The following is a 24,651-nucleotide window of genomic DNA, read 5'->3' on the forward strand; positions in this document are numbered from 1 at the left end:
TGAGACCCTTAACCAACTGAGCCACCCAGGCACTCCATCTGCTAGATATTCTCGTGATCCTGGGCTCCTGGTGTGCATTTTCTCATGTTATCACCTTGCTGCCCTGCAGGGCAGCCCAGTGGATTGTGAGGGAGAGGTTACCAGATCTTTCTGTTGATACAGCCTGGGGCTACATTTGGCCTCTGGGCCTCTTGCTTCCAGACTTTTCCCACTATGCCCATTGGCTTCCAACCCAAGGTCACTTAGACCATGTTTTCTGAAGTTGATGGAGAATGATATCGTTACAACACATAAAGGATGCAAGGGAGCAGGGATCAGAGATTAACTTAGGCACACAGGGCATTGGTGATCAGTACTCCAGGACTAGAAACACCTCAAGACACTTATAAAGCAGTATGAGAATGTGGGCAGAGTTTGGCCTTGGTGGCCAACAGGCATAGTTGGGGTCACATCAGACTCCCTGGCTGATCTTGAGCACATGATCTTAGTCTTTGTTTCTTCATTAGTAAAATGGGTGATAATCTCTGGCTTATAGGTTGATGGGTGACAGACATGTACCCAGAATTGGTCCTAGGGTGGAGAGCAAGTGTTGGTAACAACTGCCCTTCACTCTTTGCTCAAAATAAGATGTCCATATGTAGAGCTAGTATCTCCCCAAGTTCCCACGTAGAATGTTCTGTTTAATTCATTGGAGAAGTACACTTGTGCATTTTGACAAAAATTACAGAAACAAGTACCCCAAAGCCTTTCCAAACTGTAATCTGTTCTGGAGTGTATGGCCCCAGTTTCTGTTAGAAACAGGCAGTCTTTGGATCCTTGTTGAGAGCATGTGGCTCAAGAACATCCCTTTAAGGACCTTCCTATAGCACAGTGTGGTTGTTCTTGGTTCCCAGGTTAGTGTGAGATCCCTCACTGGCCAGATCAAAAAGTGGCACGGCACGGCTGTATCTGGCCATAGTTTAGGTTAGCTGAAGCTCTTTGGCTTCAGGTTCACTGAATCGTGTAAGATTAACATGCCAGTTTTATTTTTACTCATTTATTTTAAATGTTTGTTTATTGGGGCGCTTGGGTGGCTCAGTTTGTTAAGCGTCCGACTTCAGCTCAGGTCATGATCTCGCAGTCTATGAGTTCAAGCCCTGCGTCAGGCTCTGTGCTGACAGCTCAGAGCCTGGAGCCTGTTTCAAATTCTGTGTCTCCCTCTTTCTCTCTCCTCCCCCACTCATGCTCTGTCTCTCTCTTCTCAAAAATAAATAAACATTAAATGTTTGTTGTTTATAAACATTTAACAATAAAAAATAAATAAACAAACGTTAAATGTTTATTTATTTTTGAGAAGAGAGAGGATGCATGCGTGCATGGGAGAGGCAGAGAGAGGGAGATAGAGAATCCCAAGCAGGCTCAGTGCAGAGCCCACTGTAGGGCTCAAACGCATGAACTGTGAGATCAAGACCTGAGCTAAAACGGAGTCTGATGTTTAACCGACTGAGCCACCCAGACGCCTCTAACGTGCCAATTTTAGATTGTTGTGCTGAGAGAATTTCATTTTTGTTTTTTAATTGAGATGTAGTACACATACTGAAAAGTACAGATGGGTGCCAATTTTCACAAACTGAATACATCCTTGTAAACTAGAATCAAGAAACAACCTTGAGGCCCCCTTTAGTCCACTTATCACTACCCTCTGAGGGTAACCAGTTTCTTCTAACAGCATAGATAATTTTCTGTTTTTGTACTTTAAATAAATGGAATTGTGCAATCTGTACCCTTTGCTTGCTTTCATTCAATATAATGTTTGTGAGATTTACCCATGTTGTTGAATTGAGCAGTAGTTAATTCATTTTCACTATTGTATAGTATTCTGTGTCTAGAATTTGTTTGGCTCTGTTTCAAAACTGCCTCATTTTGTTTCATGCTGTCTTATGACTCAAATTGGGCTTGTTGAAGACTGGAGGGAGTTTTTGGTGGCTTCTAGGAGAGATAATTTTCTTTTTCTTTAAGGCAGTGAGTGGCTGGTGAATTGAAATCACCAAGATAAAACCTTTTTTTACTACCTTGAGGTGATATGTAGCATACATAGGCAGACAAAGGGGTAAAGTCCATTCTTTCCCTCTCTACAGTTCCCCTCTCTATCTCTGACAGTTTTTCTGACTTAGGCTCCCAATTTGTGTATCTTAAAAAAAATTTTTTAATTAATTTTATTTTTTAAATTTACATCCAAATTAGCATATAGTACAACAGTGTTTTCAGGAGTAGATTCCTTATTACCCCTTACCCATGTAGTCCATTCCCCCCTCCCACAACCCCTCCAGTAACCCTCTGATCTCCATATTTAAGGGTCTCTTAGTTTTGTCCCCCTCCCTGTTTTTATATTATTTTTGCTTCCCTTCCCTTATGTTTATCTCTTCTATGTCTTAAAGTCCTCATATGAGTGAAGTCATATGATATTTGTCTTTATCTGACTAATTTCACTTAGCATAATAACCCTCCAGTTCCATCCACATAGTTGCAAATGGCCAGAGTTCATTCTTTTTGATTGCCGAGTAATACTCCATTGTGTGTGTGTGTGTGTGTGTGTGTGTGTGTGTGTGTGTGTGTGTGTGTGTGTGTGTAATATATACCACATCTTCTTTATCCATTCATCCATCGATGGACATTTGGGCTTTTTCCATACTTTGGCAATTGTTGATAGTGCTTCAAAAAATTTTTTTTAATGTTTGTTTATTTTTGAGAGACAGAGTACGAGCAGGGGAGGGGCAGAGAAAAAGAAGCAGAATCCGAAGCAAGCTCCAGGCTCCAGCTGTCAGCACAGAGCCCGAGGCAGGGCTCAAAGCCACGAACTGTGAGATCATGACCTGAGCCTAAGTCAGAGGTTTTAACCAACTGAACCACCCAGATGCCCCTCAATTTGTGTATTAAAAAAAAATTTTTTTTAGTATTTATTTATTTTTGAGAGAGAGACAGAGTGTGAACAGAGGAAGAGCAGAGAGAGAAGGAGGCACAGAATCTGAAGCAGGCTCCAGGCTCTGAGCTGTCAGCACAGAGCCTCATGCGGGGCTTGAACTCAAAAACCACGAGATCATGACCTGAGCCGAAGTTGGACGCTTAACTAGCTGAGACACCCAAGCTCCCCCAATTTGTGTATGTTTTATTTTCAAAATAAATCAAAGCTGGGGAATGATTTCCTCCCCCCCTCCAGCCCCCCCCCAAAAAAAACCCATAAAACAGGACAGAATTGGCCCAAAAAAAGCCCATCGTTTGAGCACTCTAGAAATTGACCAGAGGCATACAGCAATATGAGAAGTGTTTGTGCTTAAGAAACTGCCAAACTTCAGGTAAGAATAGTGAGAATCTGTAGCATTTAGCCTGGGACTCCTTCCATACCATCTCCCCAGTTCTATTGGTAGGGAAGTTCTGCCTAGGCTGTGAAGACCAGCCTCTTTTCTGTAGGGGTGAGAAGGGACTCACTCAATTTAAGAGAGTGGTGGATAGCAACCTTGGGCCCATGGCCTTGTTGGTTGAAGTGACAGTCTTGGAGATGGGCAAATGGGGAAGGATGATTGCTGTATTAGCCCCAGGCTGCAGTCATAGTTGGAGCAAGACAGAAAAACTACTTGAAGAGATAATGGTCAAAAACATGTGAGGAGAAGCTCAACAAACCTCAGGGAGCTTAAATGCAAAGCGATCTATAACTAGACACATCATAGTCAAATTGTTAATAAGTCAGAGAAAAAGAAAATCTTGAAAGTGGCAAGAGGAAAAGGACCCCTCACATACACGGGAGCATTAATATGATTAACAGCCAGCTTCTCATCCAAGACCATGGAAACCAAAAAGGAGTTGAGTGACATTCAGAGTACTCAAAGACAAAAACTGTCAACCTGGAATTCTGTGTCCAGCAAAACTCCTTCAGAAACGAAGGCAAAAAAGACATTTTCAGATAAAGACCAAGAGAATCTGTCACGGGCAGACCAGCCAGTTCTTCAGACTGAAAGAAAATGACATGTTGGTAACTTAAGTTCCCAGGAAGAAATAAAGAGCATTGGAAATGGTAAATACATGGTCTAATATAAAATACTTTATTCTCATTTCTTCTTAAAACACATATCATGTAAAGCATTAACTGTAACTAACACTGGTCAGCATAGACAAAAATAACCATTTCAGCTCTCTGGAAATTGACCAAGGTATACAAAAATCTCTTGTGTTTATATGTTTATAGATCTGTCAGACAATGATAGTATAAAACAGGAGGAATGAAATGGAGCTCTGTTGGGGTTAAGTATCTACATTTTACCAGAGTCGAGTTAATATTAATCTGAAGTATGTTGCGGTAAATTAATAAAATTATTGTAATATCTAGAGCAATGATTAACAAAATAGCTTTAAAATATGACTTAAAAAATCAACAAAAGAATATAACGGTACACTAAAAAATGTTTAACACCAAAGGAGATCGTCAGCAAGGAACAGAGGAACATAAAAGTAAGAATGGGTGTAGAATACAAATAGCAATATGACACCTGTAAATCCAATCATATCAATTATTGTGTTAAATGTGAGTAGTCTAGAGGTACTGGGGTGGCTCAGTTGGTTAAGTGTCTGACTCTTGATTTCGGCTTAGGTCATGGTCTCACAGCTGTGAGAGGGAGCCCTGCATCATCTGTGTTAGGCTCCGTGCTGGATGTGGAGCCTACGTAACATTCTCTGTCTCCCACTGCCCCTCCTGTGCTCTCACATGCACTTGCTTGCTCTCGCTCTCTCGCTCTCTTTCCAAAAAAAAAAAAAAAATGGTGGTTTAAACACCCCAATTATAAAGGCAGAGATTTTCAGACTAGATGAAAAAGCAAGATCCAGCTTAATTATATGTTGTCTGTAAGAGACCCCCCTTAGATTTAAGGATGCTTAAGATCCTTTGGTAAAGTGATGGGAAAAGCTATACCATAAGTAACCATAGGAAAGCTAGAGTGACTATTGATGTCAGATAAAATCGACTTTAAGACAAAAAATATTACTGTAGCCAAAGGGCAGCATTTTATAACAATATGTCAGGGAGACATAACAGTTATAAATGTATATGCACCTAACAACAACCCCCAAATACCTTAGGAATAAATTGCTAGGATTAAGAGTAGAAATAGACAATTCATCAGTTATAGAGAATTAAGTACTCCACTCAATAATTGGTAGAACAGCTAAACAGAAAATTGGTAAGATTCTAGAAGACTCAAAGAGCATTGTTGACTCATTTGATCTAACAGGAATCTATAGAAGACCTGGTGACTACAGAAAACAGAATATATCTTTTTACATTCTCATGGATCATTCTCCAGGGGAGATCAGATGCTGGGCCATAAAACAAGTCTCAAGGATGGTTGTGGGTTTTTTTGTTTGTTTGTTTGTTTTTAAAAGACAGTAACAAGTGTTGGTGAGGATGTGGAGAAAGTGGAACTCTCATACTTTGCTGGTGAGAATGTAAAATGCATAACAGTTGGCAGTTTATTATAAAGTTAGACATGAACATTCAACATGACCCAGTATTCTATCCAAGGACGGTACTCAAGAGAAATGAAAACATGTGTCCACGCAAAGACAGGTTCATGGATGTTCATAGCAGCATGATTCATAATAACCAAAAAGTGGAAACAGTCCATATAGCCAAGATTAAATAAAATGTTATATCCATGCAGTGGATTACTATTTAGCAATAAAAAAGTGAACTACGGATTTATGCTGCAGCGTGGATAAACCTCACACTCCCTATGCTGGTGGGAAGACAACAGATCCAGAGACTGCTTGTTGTATAATTTCATCTACAGGGAATGTCCAAAGCAAACTTACTGTAGAGACTGATCAGTGGTTGCCTGAGGGCAGGGGTGGGTGCAGTGATTAACATCTCACAGGCAAAAGGGAACTTTTGGGGGTGGTGGAAGTATTCCAAAATTGGATTGTGGTAATGGTTGCATAATAAGTTTATTAAAAATCATTGAATTGTACTCCTACAGTGAATGAAGTTTGTGGTATGTAAATTAGATCTCAATATGGACGTTTAAAAAAACTAATGAGGTTAAAATAGTTTGGTTTCTGTTCTGGCATCCATAAACGTGCTTACAAGAAAACAGAAATCCACAGAGGTGGAAGTTGAGCCTGCTGGCCTTGTGAGACCAGCCCAAAGGTCATGGGCACATGCCTACCCCCCTCCCCCCCAAGTCAGGACTATTGGAGGAGGCTAGAGCTGGGGCAGGCAGTGGAAGCTATGTTGAGTTGTTTTGTTTCTGTGATAAGTAGATTCTACTCCTGTACTTTGCTATAGAGAATCTCTTTCTGTCACAAATTGTTGATCTTTAGAAATAATCTGGGCCATGCATAGATGAGAACAACTTTTTTCCCCCCCTCGTTTTGGGTGAAGGAGCATTTAACTCAATAAAACACGAGCCTCTTCTCTAGATGTCCTGCACCTGAAAGGTAAGGACTAGGTGTCTTGTTGCCCTGGGCCTTTGTGGGGTGGGAACTCCATGAATGGCCACCCCCATGCTTTACTGAAAACGTGTTTATATATGCCTTTTTCTGAGACATCAGCCCTCCCTGGATTGTTAACACGCCAGGACCAGGCTTACTGTGATAGGCACCATGGTGGTCCCTGGAGGTAGAAATGATAGGACAAGATCTGACTGCAGCTACTTTCTGGTGTGCTGTAATATGAAAGAATGTACAGAGGTCTTGGGGAGAAAGACTAGAAGTTAAGGGGTATGGCTCATTGGGGATGAAAGTCAATGGGCATTGAAGCAGATCATCTCTACTTCTTCATTTTACCTGGTTGGGGCTCCCTGGGTCCCACGGGGGCGGGTGGGGGTGCGGGGTAGGGGCAGACTAGTAGGCCAACTTCCACTTCTCAGTAGCCTGCTACATGGGCCTCAGTGGATGTGGGGCAGATGTACTGATGACTTCCTGTCGGGTTCTCTTGGGGTGTGTGGCCTTTGGGTAACTGCATGTCTCCCTCCTCTCTTCTCATCCCTCTTTGCATCATGCATCTCACCCACAAGATGGGGCTTCATTCAAACCAAGGGCTTGCCCTGTGCTGTGGGTAGAAGGGGCTCCTATCTGGCGCTGAGGGGCCCTTGGCCTATTGGGGACTGGCAGTAGCATCTGAGGTGTTAGAGCTGTCCCTGACTTTTGTTTTTCTGGCTTTCCACACTCCCTTGTCAAATACTCGTGAACTTGAGCATACTAAAAATGCATAAAAGTGCTCTCTGTTTTACCAAGCCTGCAAAGCAGGGCTCTTTTGTTAAAGCTGGTGTTCTTGATGACAGAATCCCTGCTCCATCTTTCTTTAGAGACTTTGGCATTCACCAAGGAGGTGACACATCTGTAAATAAACTAGTCACCTTTTTTGTGCCTAGGGACGTCACTACTCATCATTTGGTATTGAAACAGGGCTTGGGTGTCCTGCAGTGGTGTGTTGTGTGAGGGCACAATCATCTACACTCACATTAACGTCTGATGTCTCTTCCAAAGCGAAAATGAATCTGAAAGTAACATGATAGTGCAGCCACAGCTGCCTGTTGTCTATAACGTGGGATTATGTGGACAGTCTTCTTCTGTTCTAAATAGAAATGGGGCCTGCAGGAAAAGGTGTGTATTCCTTAACTTTTCCAAGATGACATTCTAGGTCATAGGTAGAGTTCTTGTTGTTTGGGTGGATGCTCTTTACAAGCAGCCTCTTGGGAGAGGAAAGATAAAGTAAACACTTGGGTTGCTTGCCTTGCAAGGAGGTAAAGCGCAGTGAGCCTCTCCTGGTGTGTTTTTCACCTGTGTAGTCCAAAGCCTTATCAGGATACAGAACCTAGTCATCACCATAAGAAGGGGCCATTTATACATTTCCTGTCCTCCTTGACTGGGTGTACTCTCTCACCCTAGACTAATCTTGCCTCTTCTCAAAAATGGATTCTAGAAATGGGATCATGCGTGTGCTCAGTGGGGCCTGACTTCTCTCATTCCATGTGCTTTGGGATTCATCCCTGTTGTACCAGTATTTTTCTGAATGACTCTTATGTGGGTATGCCCAGTATATCCACTCACCTGTCCATAGACACCTGGCAGTCTGCAGTTTGGGGCTGGTGTGAGTACAACTGCTATGATTATTCCTATAGGGCTGCACATGGGCATCAATTCTCAGTTCTCTCTCTTGGTAAATATGTAGGGGATGAATTGCAGGGTCACAGAATAGGTGCATGTTGAATTGTTATTAAAAAAAAGAAAAAAAAACCTACTAGGCCTTTCCCCAAAAATATCTGAGCTGTTTTGCTCTCACAGGTATGGGGATTCAGCTGCTTCATACTCAATTTGGTATTGTCATTCTTTACAGTTTTAGCCATGGGGTCTACAAAGAGGTCTGGGTCCAGGTCCTAGCCTTCTTGTGTGACTTTCACCTTTACCCCGTGATGATAAAAGGGTGGTCGTTGCCACATGGGCTGTATGAGGATAGAAAGGCAGTTCTCACCAGCTATGTACTGACCCGAGCCCCCATCTATTCTCTTTTCAGGACCGTGCCCCATCATAGCTGTGCCTGGTCTGGCCAGCTGTCTGCTGGAATGTGCATCCTTGAGGGAATTGGGTGGATGTAACACAGCTGTGGGTGTGATGGCTTGGGTTTTTGCCCTGCCTGGGCAGGTGTGGTTGCGACCCTCACTCTTGACTCTCTGACGGTCTTCCTCATAGGGAATGACCACCTCTCCCTCCCCCTCCCCTTTTGTGTGAATGCTTTGGAAGTCTCTCAGCCAGAAGCCTGTCTACTGTGTGACCATCACTTCCCCTGAGTCTGGGGCCTCCTGCACTCTTCTGGAAGGTTCTCTGGAGTCCAGCCCAGCCCCAGCACCTGTTGTGGGCTGGCTGCTGCCTTTTACTTTCTAATTCTCTACTGCTAGGTGACTTCTAGGAGGGGCTGGGCAGTCTCAAGGAGCAGCTCCATCAACTCAGACTAGAACTCTCCATAGCCTGCTTGCTTTTCTTAGCTTGGTTAGCGCATGGGAACTGAGAGGCATATTCCTATGGAAATCTGGTTCTGGTTCTGTGCTTCCTTCCCTGCCTAAGCTGTGGCCTCTCTTATCTCCTCATTCTCTGCCTTATCCCTTCCCTCCAGGCTCTTCATCCCAGTTCTGTCTTTTTGTCCACATGCCTTTATTCTGGACTATATCTTATCCTAGGTTTGAAATTATTGAAATTTGAGAGGTTCACCTGTACTTCTAAAAATCATTAGGTAATGCTGGGGTATCAGAGTGACAGACTCTGGATGTCCTCTTTCTAACTCCCAAAGAGACTTAGTTCACATGGGGCTAGTGTAAGCCAGCCTGATAAGAGGTAAGGAGCCACCTGCCCCTTGCCTTTACAATACCTTCCTCTAGTCATGAAGGGCTGTCCCTTTCTCACTGGACGGTGCCTGCCTTCTTAGGGATGTGATGGTCCTGACAGGAACCAGAAGTCCACTGTGTACAGTCAGTGAGGTAAACGCCTGTCAAGACTCCTCCTTTAGCAATCAGGGGCTCTTCAGACATGTGAGTTAAGCAGAATTATAGATTAAGCAGGTCATTTTATTTTGAAATTATTTAGTTTAATTCTGCAGTTGAAGTTTCTGATACCTCTTCAGCACATATTCCTGCTAGTGCTTTGTTTGTCACCTGACAGATTCCTCATCCTTTAACTGGTGCCTTAGCTGCTGTAGCAGATCATTTAAATGTTTTACCTGCGCAGATATGTGAGGGCTCTTACCAGCCTTCCACTATGCCACTTAAAACTGCTTTCATGTGCTTTGTTTTGTATCTTGCAGCCAATTCTGTGCTGTATTGAGAACTGTTTGTACCAAAACCATAACAAACCTGGATGGTGGGGGTGGCAAGCACACTGGCCTGAGGGATCCTGTCCTGTCCCTCGCAGCCACCTAGCCTGGTGAAACAGTGGGATGAAGAGGGCCCTGTGTAGAATAGGTAAAAAACAGGGGTAAATGCCTGGGACCTCCCAAGGGCCTGTGTGACTCCAGGTGGGGCAACCAGGAGTCCACCTTGAGAAGACTTCTCTCAGCAGAAAGCGCCTGGAAGAAAAGGAGAGCTGACCCAGTGGTAAGAGATTTCCAGGGTGGTTTTCTTTCTGTCAAAGAGATGAGCATGTGAATTATAATTTGTGAGCCCAAGGGGAGTAGCAGGTGGTGGAAAAAGAATTGACGTCCAGCAGCCTCATTCCATTCACATCCCCATGTGGCCCGGGAGCATTCACTCTACCCTGGTGAAGCTCATTGTCTTCTCTGATGTGAGGCTGGTCGTTCTTAAGCTTCGGAAGCTCCCAGTGTGGTCTAGTAAGGTGTGTCACAGTGCTGATAGGAAGACGTCTTGGGACTTAGAGTTGTCCAAGAATGAGGGAAAGGAAGGCAGGTGAATGGTCACAGACCTCTGTGGGAAAAAGGTGGTGACACAGTGGCCAGGCAAGGTCAGTTGCCTTCAGAGACACTGAAGTGGCCAAAGCAGCCTAGATGTTGGTGAGAGGGGCCTGCCTGGGGGTGGGATGGGAGAGGAGGTAGGGAGTGTCTGTTGGGTGGAGAGGGGAGACATACCAGACGTTACTAATCCCTTTCCTTGGGTCCCAAGCCATAAGACTGCTTATTTTTAGAGCTTAAATCATAAAAATAGTCCTGATGTAAATAACCACATTGAAAAGCTTTATTTGGATCTTAGTGGGACTAAGACCTGGTGACATGCAGAGTTCCCTAGTGCAGGGCCTTGATAGCATTCAGAAGCAACTTTAACACAGCCACACTCTCTAAAGGGAACAAGTCCAGGTATCCAGTGTTCCCTCCTTCAAGAGGACTTGCAGTGTCCGTGGGCATTGTGGGAAAGAGTGGTCTGGGTAGCATATTTTATGGAGCTCACACACCAGAAATTGGGGTGCTTAGGGGCTCCAAGTCCTTGGAGGCACTGGGTTTGGTGAGAGGGCCTGAGAAGGCCCACAGTGGCAGTGGGAGCAGGGCCAGGTTGTCCGGTGGGAAGGATGAGCCATGGGGCACCTTCTGGAGGGAAGAGAGTTGATGTGCTCTGGGCCTGGGTATAGCCCAGAAGCTTGTGGGACACCTGATTGTGATGGTGGAGGTAAACATGTCTGGAGGAGGGAGAGAGGGAAATGCCTTTACCTGGAGAATGGAGGTAGGAAGGGAATGGGGTATGAGAATGGACACCACCCTTAGTGTCCTGGCATTAGGAGCCTGGGGCACCTGACTGACCTCCGAGGGAAGTCTGGGCTTGGCCTCCCCATCTGCATACGCAGGGTGTCTAGGCTGCCCTAGATGGTGCCAGGTTCACTGTGAATTGGGTAACTGTAGAGCCTGTACAGTTACCACTCCCCCCCCCCACCTTTTTTTTTTTTTTTTTTTTAAGATTTTATTTTTGAGCAATCTCAAAAGTCAGTGTGGGTCTAGAACTCACAATCCCAAGACCAAGAGTCGCATGCTCCACCTGCTAAACCAGCCAGGCGCTCCTACAGTTGCTGCTTTTAAGGCCATAAACAGGGCCAAATTTTGTTGGCTTATAATTGAATAGATTTTATAGGGAAATTATGGCGAATCTGTTGGGTGAGTTCTGTGAAATTTTTAGCGTGTCTCACTTTTCAGAACACAACTTTGGCAGCAAGTGACAGCCATATGGGCCATGATGTGTCAGGAGGACTCCACTCAGGAGCCTTTGCTCACACTAGCCCTTGCCATGGGAAACCTTGGCAATGCCTTGCTGAAAGCATTGGTGCAACCCCCTTTCCATCTTGGTTATGTGAAAAATATCTTTTGGCCATTTGCTTTGTTGGAAATTTGAAAATATTTATTAATTCTGTCCTGGATTTGGTCATCATGTCTCCTTAGACTCATCTGGGCTGAGAGTTTCTCAGACTTTCTTATTTTTGATGACCTCAACAGTTTTGAAGAGGACTGGTCAGGTGTGTTGTGGGAAATCCTTTAGTTGTGATATGTCTGGTGTTTTTTCATTGTTGGCCTGGGTTGATGGGTTTGGAGAGGACCACAGAGGTGCAGTACTCTTCTTACCATATTGTCTCTACAGCACATGCCATCATCTTGACTTTTCACTGTGATGTTGACCTTAATCACCTGGTTGACATGGCATCTGTCAGGTATCTCCACTGTAAAGTTACTCTCTTCTCTCTTTCTATGTTGGACTCCTTGGAAGGAAGTTACCAGGTACAGCCCACACCTGAGGGGTGAAGAGTCACACATACACACACTTCCCGAAGAGCAGAGCAGCTGCACAAATTATTCGGGATTCTTTTGCCTCGGTAATTTGTGACTTCTCCCCCTGAGTGATCTTTTACTCATGTTTGAGTTTGTAATACCATGAAACATTAGAAAATAGTAGTTTACAGAGTTATAGAGACCTTTGAAATATACATTGCATTATTCAATATCACAAAATCAGATTAGCTAATATCTGACTTCTTGGGCTCATGGAAGCAAACACAAATTTTCCAAAATTCTACATTTTGTTTGTTGGAAGCTTGGACTTTTATCATTGGCAACAAATACTGTCGGTTGTTTCCTAGAAGAAACAGGCTTTGCTTTAACCATTTTGGGGGAAATGTCTGCCAAACACTCAAAAGTCTAACCACAATGTGTCTGTCAGTCTTTCCTTCATGTATTGTGAGTGCTCATACACATGCTTTTCTTCTGGATGGCTGTCATTTGGTACACAGCAGGAGTGCTTTATCTTGACAACAGAGTATTAAAAAGGTACGTACTTGGGCACCTGTTAAGTGTCCGACTTCGGCTCAGGTCATGATCTCATGGTTCATGAGTTTGAGCCCCACCTGGGGTGAGCTCAAGTCCCACTTCGGGTGAGCTCGAGCCCCACTCTGGGCTTCACACCCCGTGCTCGCTTGCTCCCTTCTCCATCCCTCTGCCTCTCACTCACTCATGCTCTCTCAAAAAAAAAAAAAAAAAAAAAAAAAAATTGAAAAGGTACATACTCCAGGGTTGAAATTAAATAAAGTCAATAGCTTGTACTTCATTCAGGGCTTTGCCTACAGTATGGTGTCACTGAATCCTGGCAATTTGGCTCTACTGTCCTAATTTGGTGAAAAAGGCAGTTGTCTCAGTGTTACAATGAAAACGACCTGGCAGAGCCCAGTTCAATGCAGAGTTGCTTAGGTGGGCTGGGGATAGGTCATCTGGCATGGGCAGAGACCAGGACATCCACCAGAGCAGTGTGCTCACCTCTCAGGCAGCAGTGGTTAATGGCCTGCTGGAGTTAGACAGTAGAAGGAAGAGAAGCCCTCAGTGTGGAACCTTGTTCCCAGGGACTTCTGACTGCAGGCAGGTGACCTGATGAGTCAGTTCAGAGCTAAATTATAGCTACATAGGTGATGGGAGCTGTTCTGTCTGTCCATGTCATGTTCAGCAAGGATGGGGAAGAGAAGTGGGGCTGTCATTTGTGGACTAGGTGCACTTTTTGTGCCTTTTACATTTTACAACATTTCCTGGAGATCAACAGAATCCCATTCTGCAGATGAAGGAACTGAGGGTCATTGAGGTTTGGTGATTGAGTGGAGCCCCCATAGCTGCAGAGGTAAGCCCAGCCTCCCATGGTCCTGCTGCACTTACAGCAGCTGGAGCAGATCTGGTGGGGTGTGGGAAGCACCAGAGCTGTGCTGAGAGAACAAGTTGAGATTTGCCAGGGAAAGGTGGGGGAGGATCCAGCTGTTTGAAACACAGATTTTTTAAGGGGGCAATAAACTTTCAGGCAAAAGCAAGCACTTTCCATTTATCACAAAAATTTGTAGTTGCTCCAAGCTGGAAAGCAATGTTTATTTCTTATGGGTGGTTTTCATCTGCACACAGGTGAGTTTTCTCTTGCTGTGAGGTGGTGGTGGAGCTGGCATGCCAGGAGATGTTTGGGTTTATGTGATGTAGGGATTCCCTCCATGCTTCAGAGTGCTCCTAGGTTCTCTTTGTGTTCTTACCTGGAGGAAGGTTGGTCTGGCATGTGGGTCCAGTGACTGGAGGAAGGAGGGAACGCCAGTGTTGGTGCTGTGGCGTCTAGGGTCCCATGTTCCTTTTTCCTCATTCTCCCAGGCCCTGGGCCCTTTGGGAATCTGGATGCCTGAGTGCTGCACCCCCCTCCCCCCCCCCCCCCCCGGCTCGTTTCCTAGGCAGGCAAGAGTTCTAGCCCAGTCACTCTGAGGGCCACATCCATGTTGTCACACTGTCCTCTCTTTCTCACCTCAGAGACTCGGCATGTGGATGCTGCTGGCTTGTCCAGGATCCTAAGTATAAATAAAAACATTTTCCTCTTTAAACTAATCCAAAAATGATATTTGATAATCTGAGTTAGAGGTGTCAGAGTTGACAGTCATGTGAAACCCATCCTCTGCCATGCTGTGACTGCTTCTTTTTCTGGGGTGTCATTGAGCCCTTTAGGCCACGGGCATGCAACTGTTCTGATCCGTGGTGGGGGCCTCGGTCCCTGTGCAATGCACAGCCTTCGGTGTCCCAGAATTGGGCAGGATTACCAAGGGTCCACAGAAACCTGGGCCTAGTGTGGGCCCAGGTTATCTGCTGCCATAGGTGTGTGACCTCAAGAAGTCACACCTTTCAGACTGCTTCCTCACCTATAGAATGGGGTGACAGTCAGTTAAGAGGAGTACACAGATTACAAGATTACATCTTGGTGGTTGGCACGGAGATGGCCATCGTAGAGGGTCAGCAAATGTCCTGGGTGATTTTTCCAAACCTAACATAGGTCAGCCTTTCAGTTCTATGACTGTGGTCATTTGTAAGAAGTGCCCCTTCCCAAGTTTCTGAGCAGAGCATACTGAATTGTACTTAGACTTCTAGTGGTGTCAGATCCTGGCTAGACATGTGGCTGCTGGCAGAGTTAGGCTGCAGTGACCTCCTTGGGTGGATGCCAACCCTCTGGGCTGCCCCATTGCCATTTGGTGTTGGGGTCTTTATGTAGGGCCACTATTGGCTTCTCTCCCCAAGGAGTGCTTTCTTTAACCCATCCTTGCCCTGTGTCTATAGCCCTTAGTGACTCTTCACGCCCCTAAAACTGGCCCCTATTGCTAACTCCAGTTACAGTGAAGTCATCTGGGCCTCTCTGGCCAGGCTGTGACTTCGGGGGCTCGTGTGTTCCTAGAAGGAGCCCCAGCAGGACAGGCTGAATGCTTCCTGGCCTTGCTAACATAACAGCACAACACTCCTCTGCTCTGGCCATGCACCTTGGGACTGCTCTCCTCTGTGCTGGGGGTCCTGGAGGGGGGTTGGGCTTGCAGGGCCAGAGCCCGATTCCAGGAGCTCCTTCTCTTTCTTCTGAGATGCTCAGCTGTAGCTGTTGCAGGGTGCACCATAATGGATTCCCAGAGTGATAACTGGACCTGAAATCTCCAGGAAGAATGATGGCTGGATTTCAAAACTCTCATCCCCAGCTGCTCACCTCCATGGCCTCTGTGGCCAAGAAGCAAAATATGTTCTGACTTCCCAGCCCCTATAAAGCAGACTCTGGGCTTTTCTCTTGACATCCCAGCCAACAGAGTGTCAAGTTACAGGGCTGGAAGAAATGGTAATGGATGCCAAAAAGGGAGTCCAGGGAGTTGAAGAGGGGCCAGGGCAGGCAGGAAGCAGGTGGGCTCCAGGGCCCTGAGGGTCTGGGGAGGGGACCAGGCACCCGTCAGCGCCTACCATCCCTTGGGCAGGCAAGTCCTTAGCTTTGGGGCACAGCCCGTATCTGTGTGCAACAGAGTTCCCTCTTTAATCGCATCAAGTGTCCCTTAGTGAACTGTGCCCCTTGGGAAAGCAGGGTGGGGTGTCGTGGGGTCCTAATGAGCAGTCCCATGTCCAGATGGCCATGAAAGATCCCAGAGGCATGTGCAGGATCTGCCAGTGAAATGTTTTGAGGTGGTAGGACTAACCTGGGAACTTGTGGTAACCATCTTTCTCTCGTAGGATTTTTCTAGAAGTGTTTCTGGAAAGGGGATACTCATTAGATTAAGCATGTGGAATTGCTTTCTGGCTTTGATTCACACCACTCAGTGCAGTGTTTAAGCTATGGTGGCTCCCAGACCCACAGATGGCCCTCTCCTCTCCTATGGGACACTCTGTTGACTTCTTTTTGAGCCACTCTGATGTCTTAGGTCTTTCTGGAGCTGTGCTTCCATATCGTCTCAAGTCTGCATCTGCCATGGTCTTCCATGTTCAGAGAACTGCCCCCCGCCCCCAACTTTTGGGAGTGCTTTAAAGTTTAGCAGGGGTGACTGCTTAGGTAAACCTTTTCTTTTCCACCTTCTTTCTCCCTGCTTTGTCCCAGGGTAATTTCTAGAATGGGTCTCGTTGGGGACAGTCTGAGAAAGATATGGAGTTATAATGGTGTGGGCTGGTTCCCTGGGGTGGGCAGAGCTGGGCTATCAGCCCCGTTAGCTTAATCGTTTAAGGTATAGATGTATTAGTGTAGCATTGTCTTGTCATGTCTGCTTGTTGGTTGGTCCTAGCTAGGCACTGCTTCTTGGGCTCTCCTCCTTGCAGTCCTGTGTCAACCAGACTGGATGTCCCCAGTGGCATTGTCACTCATTAGGATGGCTGGGCCCATCTCTGTGTGTCTGTTGACCCTCCATCCATACAGCTAGGTTGGCATCCTCAGTACGGTCAGATCCTACTGGAGCATGCATTCTGAGGGGCTAAGCGGAAACTGCAAGGCTTCTGTGTCCTTGCCACAAAAGCTTGTAGCATTGTTTCCTCTGCATTCCTGTAGGTCAGAGAGTGAGCCACAAAACCAGCCCAGATCCTAGAGATAGGACTGGAAGGGTGTGTGAGCATGGAGAGGTGTGGTCTTCTGTACATGGTTTTGTTGACTGTGAGTAGTAAGGCTCCTTCTTAACAGTCACCAAAAGTCCTGACTCACAGGTTAGGAGTTGGACTTCCAAGACCTATTGCTTGAAAAGACATAATGACACAGAATTCAGAAATCCTTTTAAGTGAATTTGCACATCCTTTAGCAACGTGGCATCTGTGCATGTGGAAAGAGCCGCCCACATCAGTCAGTCTACAGGCATCACTGGATTCCTCATGAGCTCACAGACTTCATCCTGGAACCAGGTGCTAAGGAAGAGTAAGGTGGGCATGCCCACCAGCCGCGTTGCCTGAGCACCTACTGTGCCAGGCCCTGCACCAGCTGCTGTGACAGAGCAGTTCACAGAACAGACACATTGCTGCCCTTTCTGGGTTTGAGAATATTTGAGTGTTAACCCTCAATGGCTAGTTGTCTGCTATGTGCCACGCTTGCATTCATGGCAAGCAGCTCCTTACTGTTTAGGAAAGATTGGAGCCTGAACCTCCCTGATGGTTTCATAGGGTGTCCGAGCCTCAGCAACGAGATCTCACCTCACCAGCAATCCTGAGTGACAGCAGAGCAGGAATTCCTGTCCTGGTCCTTTTAAGAGGCACAGGGAGGGAAATGTCCTGCCCTGGGTCTTCACTTACAAGAGGTAGAACCAAGTGAAACTCGGGTGGCTTTGTGGGGGAAGTCCCCAGTGTGCAGGCTTGGTTCATAGTGCCTATTTATGGTGAGCTTTCATGAGTGCAGCCACAGGCTTTGGAGGAGGCCCTGTTGCCTGTCCCCAACTCCCAGCCAGCGTGGCACTAGAGAGAGAGGTTCCTGCCCCTCTGGCTCTGTGGAGGTAGGGGGCATCACCCCCTTTCCTGGGGCCATGGTGTCACATCAGGGCTGGACCCCTCCCTCTCTCTTGCCCTTTGCGTGTTGGGTCACCCTGGGAATATCTTGGTCCTCACTGGGAGCTGAAGTGCCTCAGCCTCGTGGAGACAGGCTCCAAGTGGGGCTGGGGGGTCATGGCTACTGTGCCTATGATGGCTTCCAGTCTCAGCTAGCAGTGGGGGAACCTGCTTGTCAGACAGTGACATTGTTACCCTGGGAGGCTGTAGGATGGTGAGTTGACCTAGTAGAAAGGTGAAGTCACTTTCCTTGGACTAATTTGCTGGAGTGAGGGTGAGTAAGCTGGCTACCAGCAAGGAAGCCTCTGCTCAGGCCTGTGCTGCCTTTCAGTGGAACCCCATAATTCTGTCCTGGGCTCCGCCCCCAGGATGAATAGTACCAGGCATAGCTAAGGCTTCCCCAGGCATGCATGAGTGGACTAGGGGAGTGCTGATCATGCTCCCAGGGCTGGCATGTTGGAGGATTGGGCCAGCCAGGGACCTTTCGGAGGGTACATGGTTTGAAATGTGTGTTGAAGTGTGCATTGAGGCTCACAAGGGGGCCTCAGGAGTTTGGTGGAGGGACATTCCATGAAGGGACTGATCGTGAAGGCAGGAAGAACCCACAGCACCATGTATCTGTGAGTAGGAGCCGGGGGTTATAGGGGCTGGGAGCTGGAAAAGGCAGTGGATAGATTTGGCCTGGGAGGTGTGAATGGGCTCCAGTGGAGGAACACAACTGAAGGAGGGTCAGGTGGAGCCAAAGTGAATATTTGCAAGAGTGAGTGAGGCGGGTGCTAGGTCTAGCAAAGCCCCCTACCCAGCTCTTAAACACAGCTAATAGTTACCTGCCTTTCCCCACCTAGCCAGGCCCAAAAGATGAGGAGAGTAGGGGAGAGTTCTGGTAGGGAATGGTTGTAGCTGACTATACCTGTCTCTTCAAGTGGGCACTGAGGAAGAGTTTGTTGTCCTGGGGCCTTGTTTTGTTTACAGTCCTCCCCAGCTTCTCTAGTGTGTGCAAGAATCTTGGGGATCTTGTGAAATGTAGGCTGTGATGGAGTAGGTCCTTGGGGTAACAAGATACTGTATTTCTTCGAGCTCCAGTGAAGCTTCCCTGCTGTTCAGTGAGCCTAGGCAAGTGGTGGTCCATTTCTTGGGCCCTGCTTGCCCTTCCTCCTCCTGGGGGGTCTGTTCCTCCTGGTGGATCCTGAGGATAAAACTGCCTTTTATCCGGGGATTTATCCTCATTGCTTGGCATAGCACCTGCTTTCTTAGGTGGGTTTTCAGTAAATACGAGTGGATGAATGAATGAAGTGTCCCCTTTCCCACAGTCAGACCCTACATCAGGCATGCCTGTTCAGAGAATAACAAAGGTCAGAGCTGCCAAGCACAGTTTCTGTGTTCTCTTGATGAGACTGCTTCCCCTGGCACAGGCTAAGGGGGACACTAAATATTAACCTTGTACTGACTACTGGGATGGTACCCTGGTGCTGAGGACATGGGATCTGTCTTGAGATAAGATTATAATCCTTGCCTTCTCTCTAAGAAACTTGATGGAAGATTCAAGTAAGTAACAGAACTTTTGTGTTTCTTTAGCCAGGGCTGACATATAGAGGAGAAGGTGGTGAGACTGTTTTTGCTGATAATAGCCTGGTCTGCTTCCAGGGATTTTCATAGGTCACATAAAATCTCTTTTGATCATGACTCCCAAGATGGACAGAATGGGCTTATTAGATTTACCCTGAAATCATATGGCTCCCAAATAAACTTTGTGCTCAGGTGGCTACCATGGACTAAACGCAGTAGAGCAGCGTACCTGGCCACAATGCCATTTCCCTGGCAATGTTGGGCTAGATTTCCTCTGCTTTTGTTCTTCTGCCTAAATGTTTTTGTAATTTAAAACAATTTTTTTTTTAAAAGAATGCCCATAGTAATTTTCAGCCTGTGTCAAAGGGGTGTTCTTTTTCCTGAATTAAAAGCACACTCTGATAAAGTACTGAGACTTTTGAAACACCTTTACTTTAAAAATTGAGTTCAGCAAAGTTTTCCATGTTGGAAACTAGAGGGGCTGGTGACCTCTCTGTGTTTGGAAGGGTAACCCTGATCCCTGTAATACACCAACGGCTCCCTGTGGGCTGGTGCCACATATGAAGTTCCTGCAGCTGGGCAGCCCCGGGGTGAGCTGGGTTGCCTCCATTTTCTGACAGCACCTGAACCCTACCTCACTTCTCAAAATGAAGGCTGCGTGTCACGAACCGGTTAGAACTGGCTGTTGCCATGGTTTTCATGTTGGAAGGCACAGTTAAAAGGGTCACATGACCAAGGAGGGAAATGCCTTTGTCACATGACTTTTTGGTGGATGATTAGCATACAGGAAGTTCACTCCCTGCTGGCTGCTGGGATGCTGAGTGATCATTGATGGGGGTGGGGTGACGTCATCTCTTGGATGAGTTATTGATTAGTCTCAGGCCAAGATGAGACCTGGGAGTGCTGTGGTCAGAGTGGCCATCTCAGGGAGCTTCAGCCTCCAGATGGTCTTGGTCCCTCACCCTGCCCTCTTCCCTTGGGCAAATTTGAGTTTTATTGGACCTCTCACCTTTAGAAAACTGCATGCCCCCAATAAGATGATAAAAAGTGATTGCCATGATCTCTGTGCACTCTTGCTCAGGAAGAAGTGCCTGCAGTCTGCAACTCTAAACATGGTTCTGTCTGGGTTGATGCTCTGTCTGCATAAAGCCACCTGGGAGCCCACCTGATCTGGGACCAGTGGCCACAGCTTCTATGCTAGGGCCTTGCACTGCCCCTCAATATCTGTGGATGCATCCAGAGAAAATGGAATTGGAGTCCCAAGGTCACCTTGAGAGTTGATCTTGGGCAGATTGGGGAGTCTGCAGACACACAGATGAGTGGTGGTTCCCAAATTGCATTGGTCTTTGGTTTGGTGAGGTCCAGTGTGATGTTCTGAGTTACTTTATAAATAGCCAACCAGTTTCTGGACTTGAGAATGTGGGTTGATAACCCCAATGAGGAGACTGTATACCTTGAAATAGCACCTTTTAGTCCATTCCCCTGATCTCTTGTGAGAGTTCAGTCAACAGCTACACTGGTTAAATCCGATCAAGGTTAGGAGTATTGAGGTGTAACCACCATGTGACTCTTTAGGAGGAACAGGGGGAGAACTCTAGGGGATGGGGATAAGGGTCCAGAGGTAGACATGAACCCTCGGGATTTGGTCCTCTGAGCCCATCCATCCCTAAAGACAGAGCTCATTCCAGGAATGAAAAAGGCAGCTCATTGGGCTATTAAAGTACTAATTCTCCTTCTATGACTCTGTCTCTCCTTGGGGTCTGGTAGGAGGAGTGGGACAACTTAGAGCTCTTCTTCCCAATTAACTTCATCAGTTTGTTCTCTGGGTCACAGTGCCACCTAGTGGGTGTATTTGGTCCTCTGCTGGTTTTCCCACTGATGAAAGGAAGGATCAGATCCTTTTCATCACAAGTGGAGGCCAGGTTTTAAGGGAAAGTTCACATTTGGCCAAAATGGAGATGCTTGGTGGGGGGCAAGCACTGTCTCTGGGACCTTGTGTGTGGACTCTGCGACACAGTAAAGGCTTAGACACTGTCACACCAACACACAGGAGCCCCAACAATAGGCCAAGACCCTGCCTCAGCCCCAGGATCAAGGGCTGAGTGTTTTTATCCAACACTGAACCACATGATAGAGAAGGAAGCTTTGATGTTTTCCAAAATGGCCGTATCACCCTTGAACACACCAGCTTGTCCTTGGCTCTGGGTACACAGAGGTGGGCAACCAAGAATGGTCCTAGCTAGAGGCCTAGCTGTGGGCTTGGGTGCCTTATGGTGAGTTCAGTGAGAGAAGTCAATTTGGGTGTACGGTAGGGAGGACACCCAAGGAGAAGAGACTGGGGAAGGTGAGCAGGACAGCCATGCTCTCCACCTCTGTGCTGTGACTAAATTTGTGCATCTGTGGTATGTAGGTTCTGGGCTCTGGGGAACAGCGTCTGGCAGTGTCCAGGCAATGTGGTAACAACCTGCTATCCCTGCTTCACAGTGACATGAAGTCTGAGAGGAGAGCCCCCTCTCCTGATGTGATCGTGCTCTCCGACAATGAGCAGCCCGCAAGCCCAAGGGTGAACGGGCTGACGAAGGAGGCCTTGAAGGAGACCAGTACTGAGGCCCTCATGGTGAGCTTGTCCCTGTATTGGGGGATGACCCTGCCTGACAACACCCTGAAATGGACCTGGTGACATGGGGCTTGTGCTCCCTGGCTGTGGCCCTCCCCCTCAACCCTTGTTCTCTTGCCCTTACAGAAAAGCAGTCCTGAAGAACGAGAAAGGATGATTAAGCAACTGAAAGAAGAGTTAAGATTAGAAGAAGCAAAACTTGTTTTATTAAAAAAGTTGCGGCAGAGTCAAATACAAAAGGAAACCACCACCCAGAAGGTGTGTGTGCATCTGTTCTCTCCTCAAGGCCAACAAGAGCCATTTAGAACAGGGGACAGAAGTTCACAATCATTACCTTGGCCCACCTCAGTACCAGGAGCTGGAGTGGCTGGTCATGGGTGAACAGGTTTCCTCAGGGGTGTGAGGGTCAAGATCTGAAGTGGAAATTTGCAGTCTCAAGTTTGAATTTTGGATTTAGCGAAAACGATGTCACAGTAAAAGGATATTACAGTGCATTTTGGTCTAGAATATTCTCAATCTGAGTATGTAAAACTTACTCCTTACAGATTATAAGCCTTAAGAAAACAGATGTCTTTGAAGCTGTTAGAAGAACATTTCTGGATTGAGAACTGTCACAAGCCCATTTACAGAGAGGCCTTCTGCCCTGTGGATGGCCATGCTGGGCATCAGTGGCTACCATGGTTTTGTGGACAGATTCCCTAATGCTACAGGGGCATGCCAAGTGCTGCCCAGGCCCCAGAGTTTCGGTCCTAGGGCTTTTGCTCTTGCTATCTCCCCTGGGGTCTGAGGCTCCTTATGCTGCCTCTTAAAAAAAATTTTTTTAATGTTTATTAATTTTTGAAGCAGAGAGAGATACAGCGTGAGTCGGGGAGGGGCAGAGAGAGATGGAGACACAGAATTGGAAGCAGGCTCCAGTTTCTGAGCTGTCAGCACAGAGCCCGACATGGGGCTTGAACTCACAAACTTGGGAGATCATGACCCGAGCTGAAGTTGGACGCTTAACTGACTGAGCCACCCAGGTTCCCCATCCTTATGCTGCTTCTTAATGCAGCTTACTGTGTAGGCCAAGGTCAAGTTTGTATTCTTGGGTTTTTATAAGCTACCCTTCTATTTACTTCAACCACTTTATCAGTAAGCTAGAAAGTAAATGTGTCTTGGGCAGTATGAGCTGACAGTATGTGGAACACATGTCTTCTTAAGGGAACAGGACAGGAGGATACTCATTGGTCTGACTTAAGGCTTTGCTTGAGCTCCCACTTGCACATAGTCAATTAGTGGACATGGCCTGACATCTGTTAATCTCCCAGTGGACAGAGCCCTGCTTATTACTTGTTTTCTTGTCAGCTGTTTAAGACTCGATGAAGTGAACCAAGTCTGTCACTGTCCCTTCTCTAGTGGAATATGTTACTTTAAGAAGTTCCTGGACTCAGTATTTTCTCACCAAGGTTGGGATTAGTCTACCCAGGCCTGGGGTCCTTTGGCTCAGTCACCACTGCCAGCCCTCATATTCCCAGGAAGGCAGAACCTGCTTTTGAACCACAAAAGATGCCAAGCGTCCCCAGGGGTGAGGGGTGCTGGAACATCTCTCCCCTGCCCATTTCAGACATGTCAGTTCCTGCTACAGACGTAAACAGACTGGAAGCAGAACCTTTGAGAGACTGATGCTTTTGGAAGAGGAAGAAAACCAATTTTCCTCTGTCTGGATTATGTGTGAGGGGAGCAGGACTGACGGCCCCCTCATCTCTCACATGTCCTGCTCTCTTGCAGCCCACAGGCTCTGCTGGGAGTGCCGTGACCACCCCTCCCCCGCTTGTGCGGGGCACCCAGAACATTCCTTCTGGCAAGCCATCCCTTCAGGTCAGTGTTCCCTCTGTGATCCTGGGCAGTCCTGATCCAGTTCCTGTGAAAGGCTGCCCATTCCTTCTGATTAGATTTGAGTGAGGCCCAAACTTAGGCCACTGTTGACATCATGAATAAATCGTCACTGCTAGGAGGAGTCCTAGCAAAACTGGAGAAGAACCAAGATTTAGGCAGACCAGGCTCCTTTCATTTTGACACTCCCAAGGGTGGTTGTGGGATGCAGCAGGACCTCCTCTGTCCATAGGATGAGATGGGTAGAGCTCCTACTCTCAGACATGAGATCAAGGTCTAGACAGGGGCCCACCTTCCCTCAAACAGGCCTGAGCCCCCAGCTCAGACCAGCAGGCAAGTGACACCCAGCCTCGGTTGTCTGGACACCTGCTGTGTGTGAAAATATGCTACCTTGTTGGTGCAATTCACTTTTGAGTGAGCCCAGTCTGCACAGCTCTTGTCAGAGTCCATGTTCCTTGTTTTCTTGTGCCTAGAATAGACATTTTAGTGCTTCCCCCCTGCCTTTTAAAACAAGTGTGTACTTTTACAAAACGGCAAACCTGTTTGTTTAAAAAAAAAAAAAAAGCCATGTAAAACCTGGGGTTCGGTGCCGTTGACAGACCTCTTCGACAAGAATGCCTGGCAGTGTCATCCCACCACCCCTGGTCCGCGGCGGACAGCAGGTGTCCTCCAAGCTGGGGCCACAGGCGAGCTCACAGGTCGTCATGCCCCCACTCGTCAGGGGGGCTCAGGTGAGCAGGGCGTGCTTTTAGGATGCAAGAGTGTCCAAGCAGCTCCAAACAACCAACCACCTCACAAGAACAACCCTTCCCAGTCATCAGGTTGGGGGCTCTGGGGC

General features: G+C 46.9%; 1 protein-coding gene across 9 annotated transcripts in view; it reads left to right on the forward strand.

Annotated features, from left to right (window-relative positions):
• The window catches only part of GATAD2A (GATA zinc finger domain containing 2A), a 101,322-nt gene that overhangs the window by 67,450 nt on the left and 9,221 nt on the right, over positions 1–24,651 (forward strand). For all 9 annotated transcript variants that reach the window (XM_042978697.1, XM_042978693.1, XM_042978698.1 and 6 more), the window contains 4 exons: positions 21,809–21,941; positions 22,068–22,199; positions 23,709–23,798; positions 24,413–24,544. In XM_042978697.1, the coding sequence (XP_042834631.1) occupies positions 21,809–21,941; positions 22,068–22,199; positions 23,709–23,798; positions 24,413–24,544 (487 nt within the window). The remainder of the gene's footprint in view (positions 1–21,808; positions 21,942–22,067; positions 22,200–23,708; positions 23,799–24,412; positions 24,545–24,651) is intronic.

This window comes from Panthera tigris, chromosome A2 (assembly GCF_018350195.1).
Source record: "Panthera tigris isolate Pti1 chromosome A2, P.tigris_Pti1_mat1.1, whole genome shotgun sequence".
In the NCBI taxonomy this organism is placed as follows: Eukaryota; Metazoa; Chordata; class Mammalia; order Carnivora; family Felidae; genus Panthera; species Panthera tigris.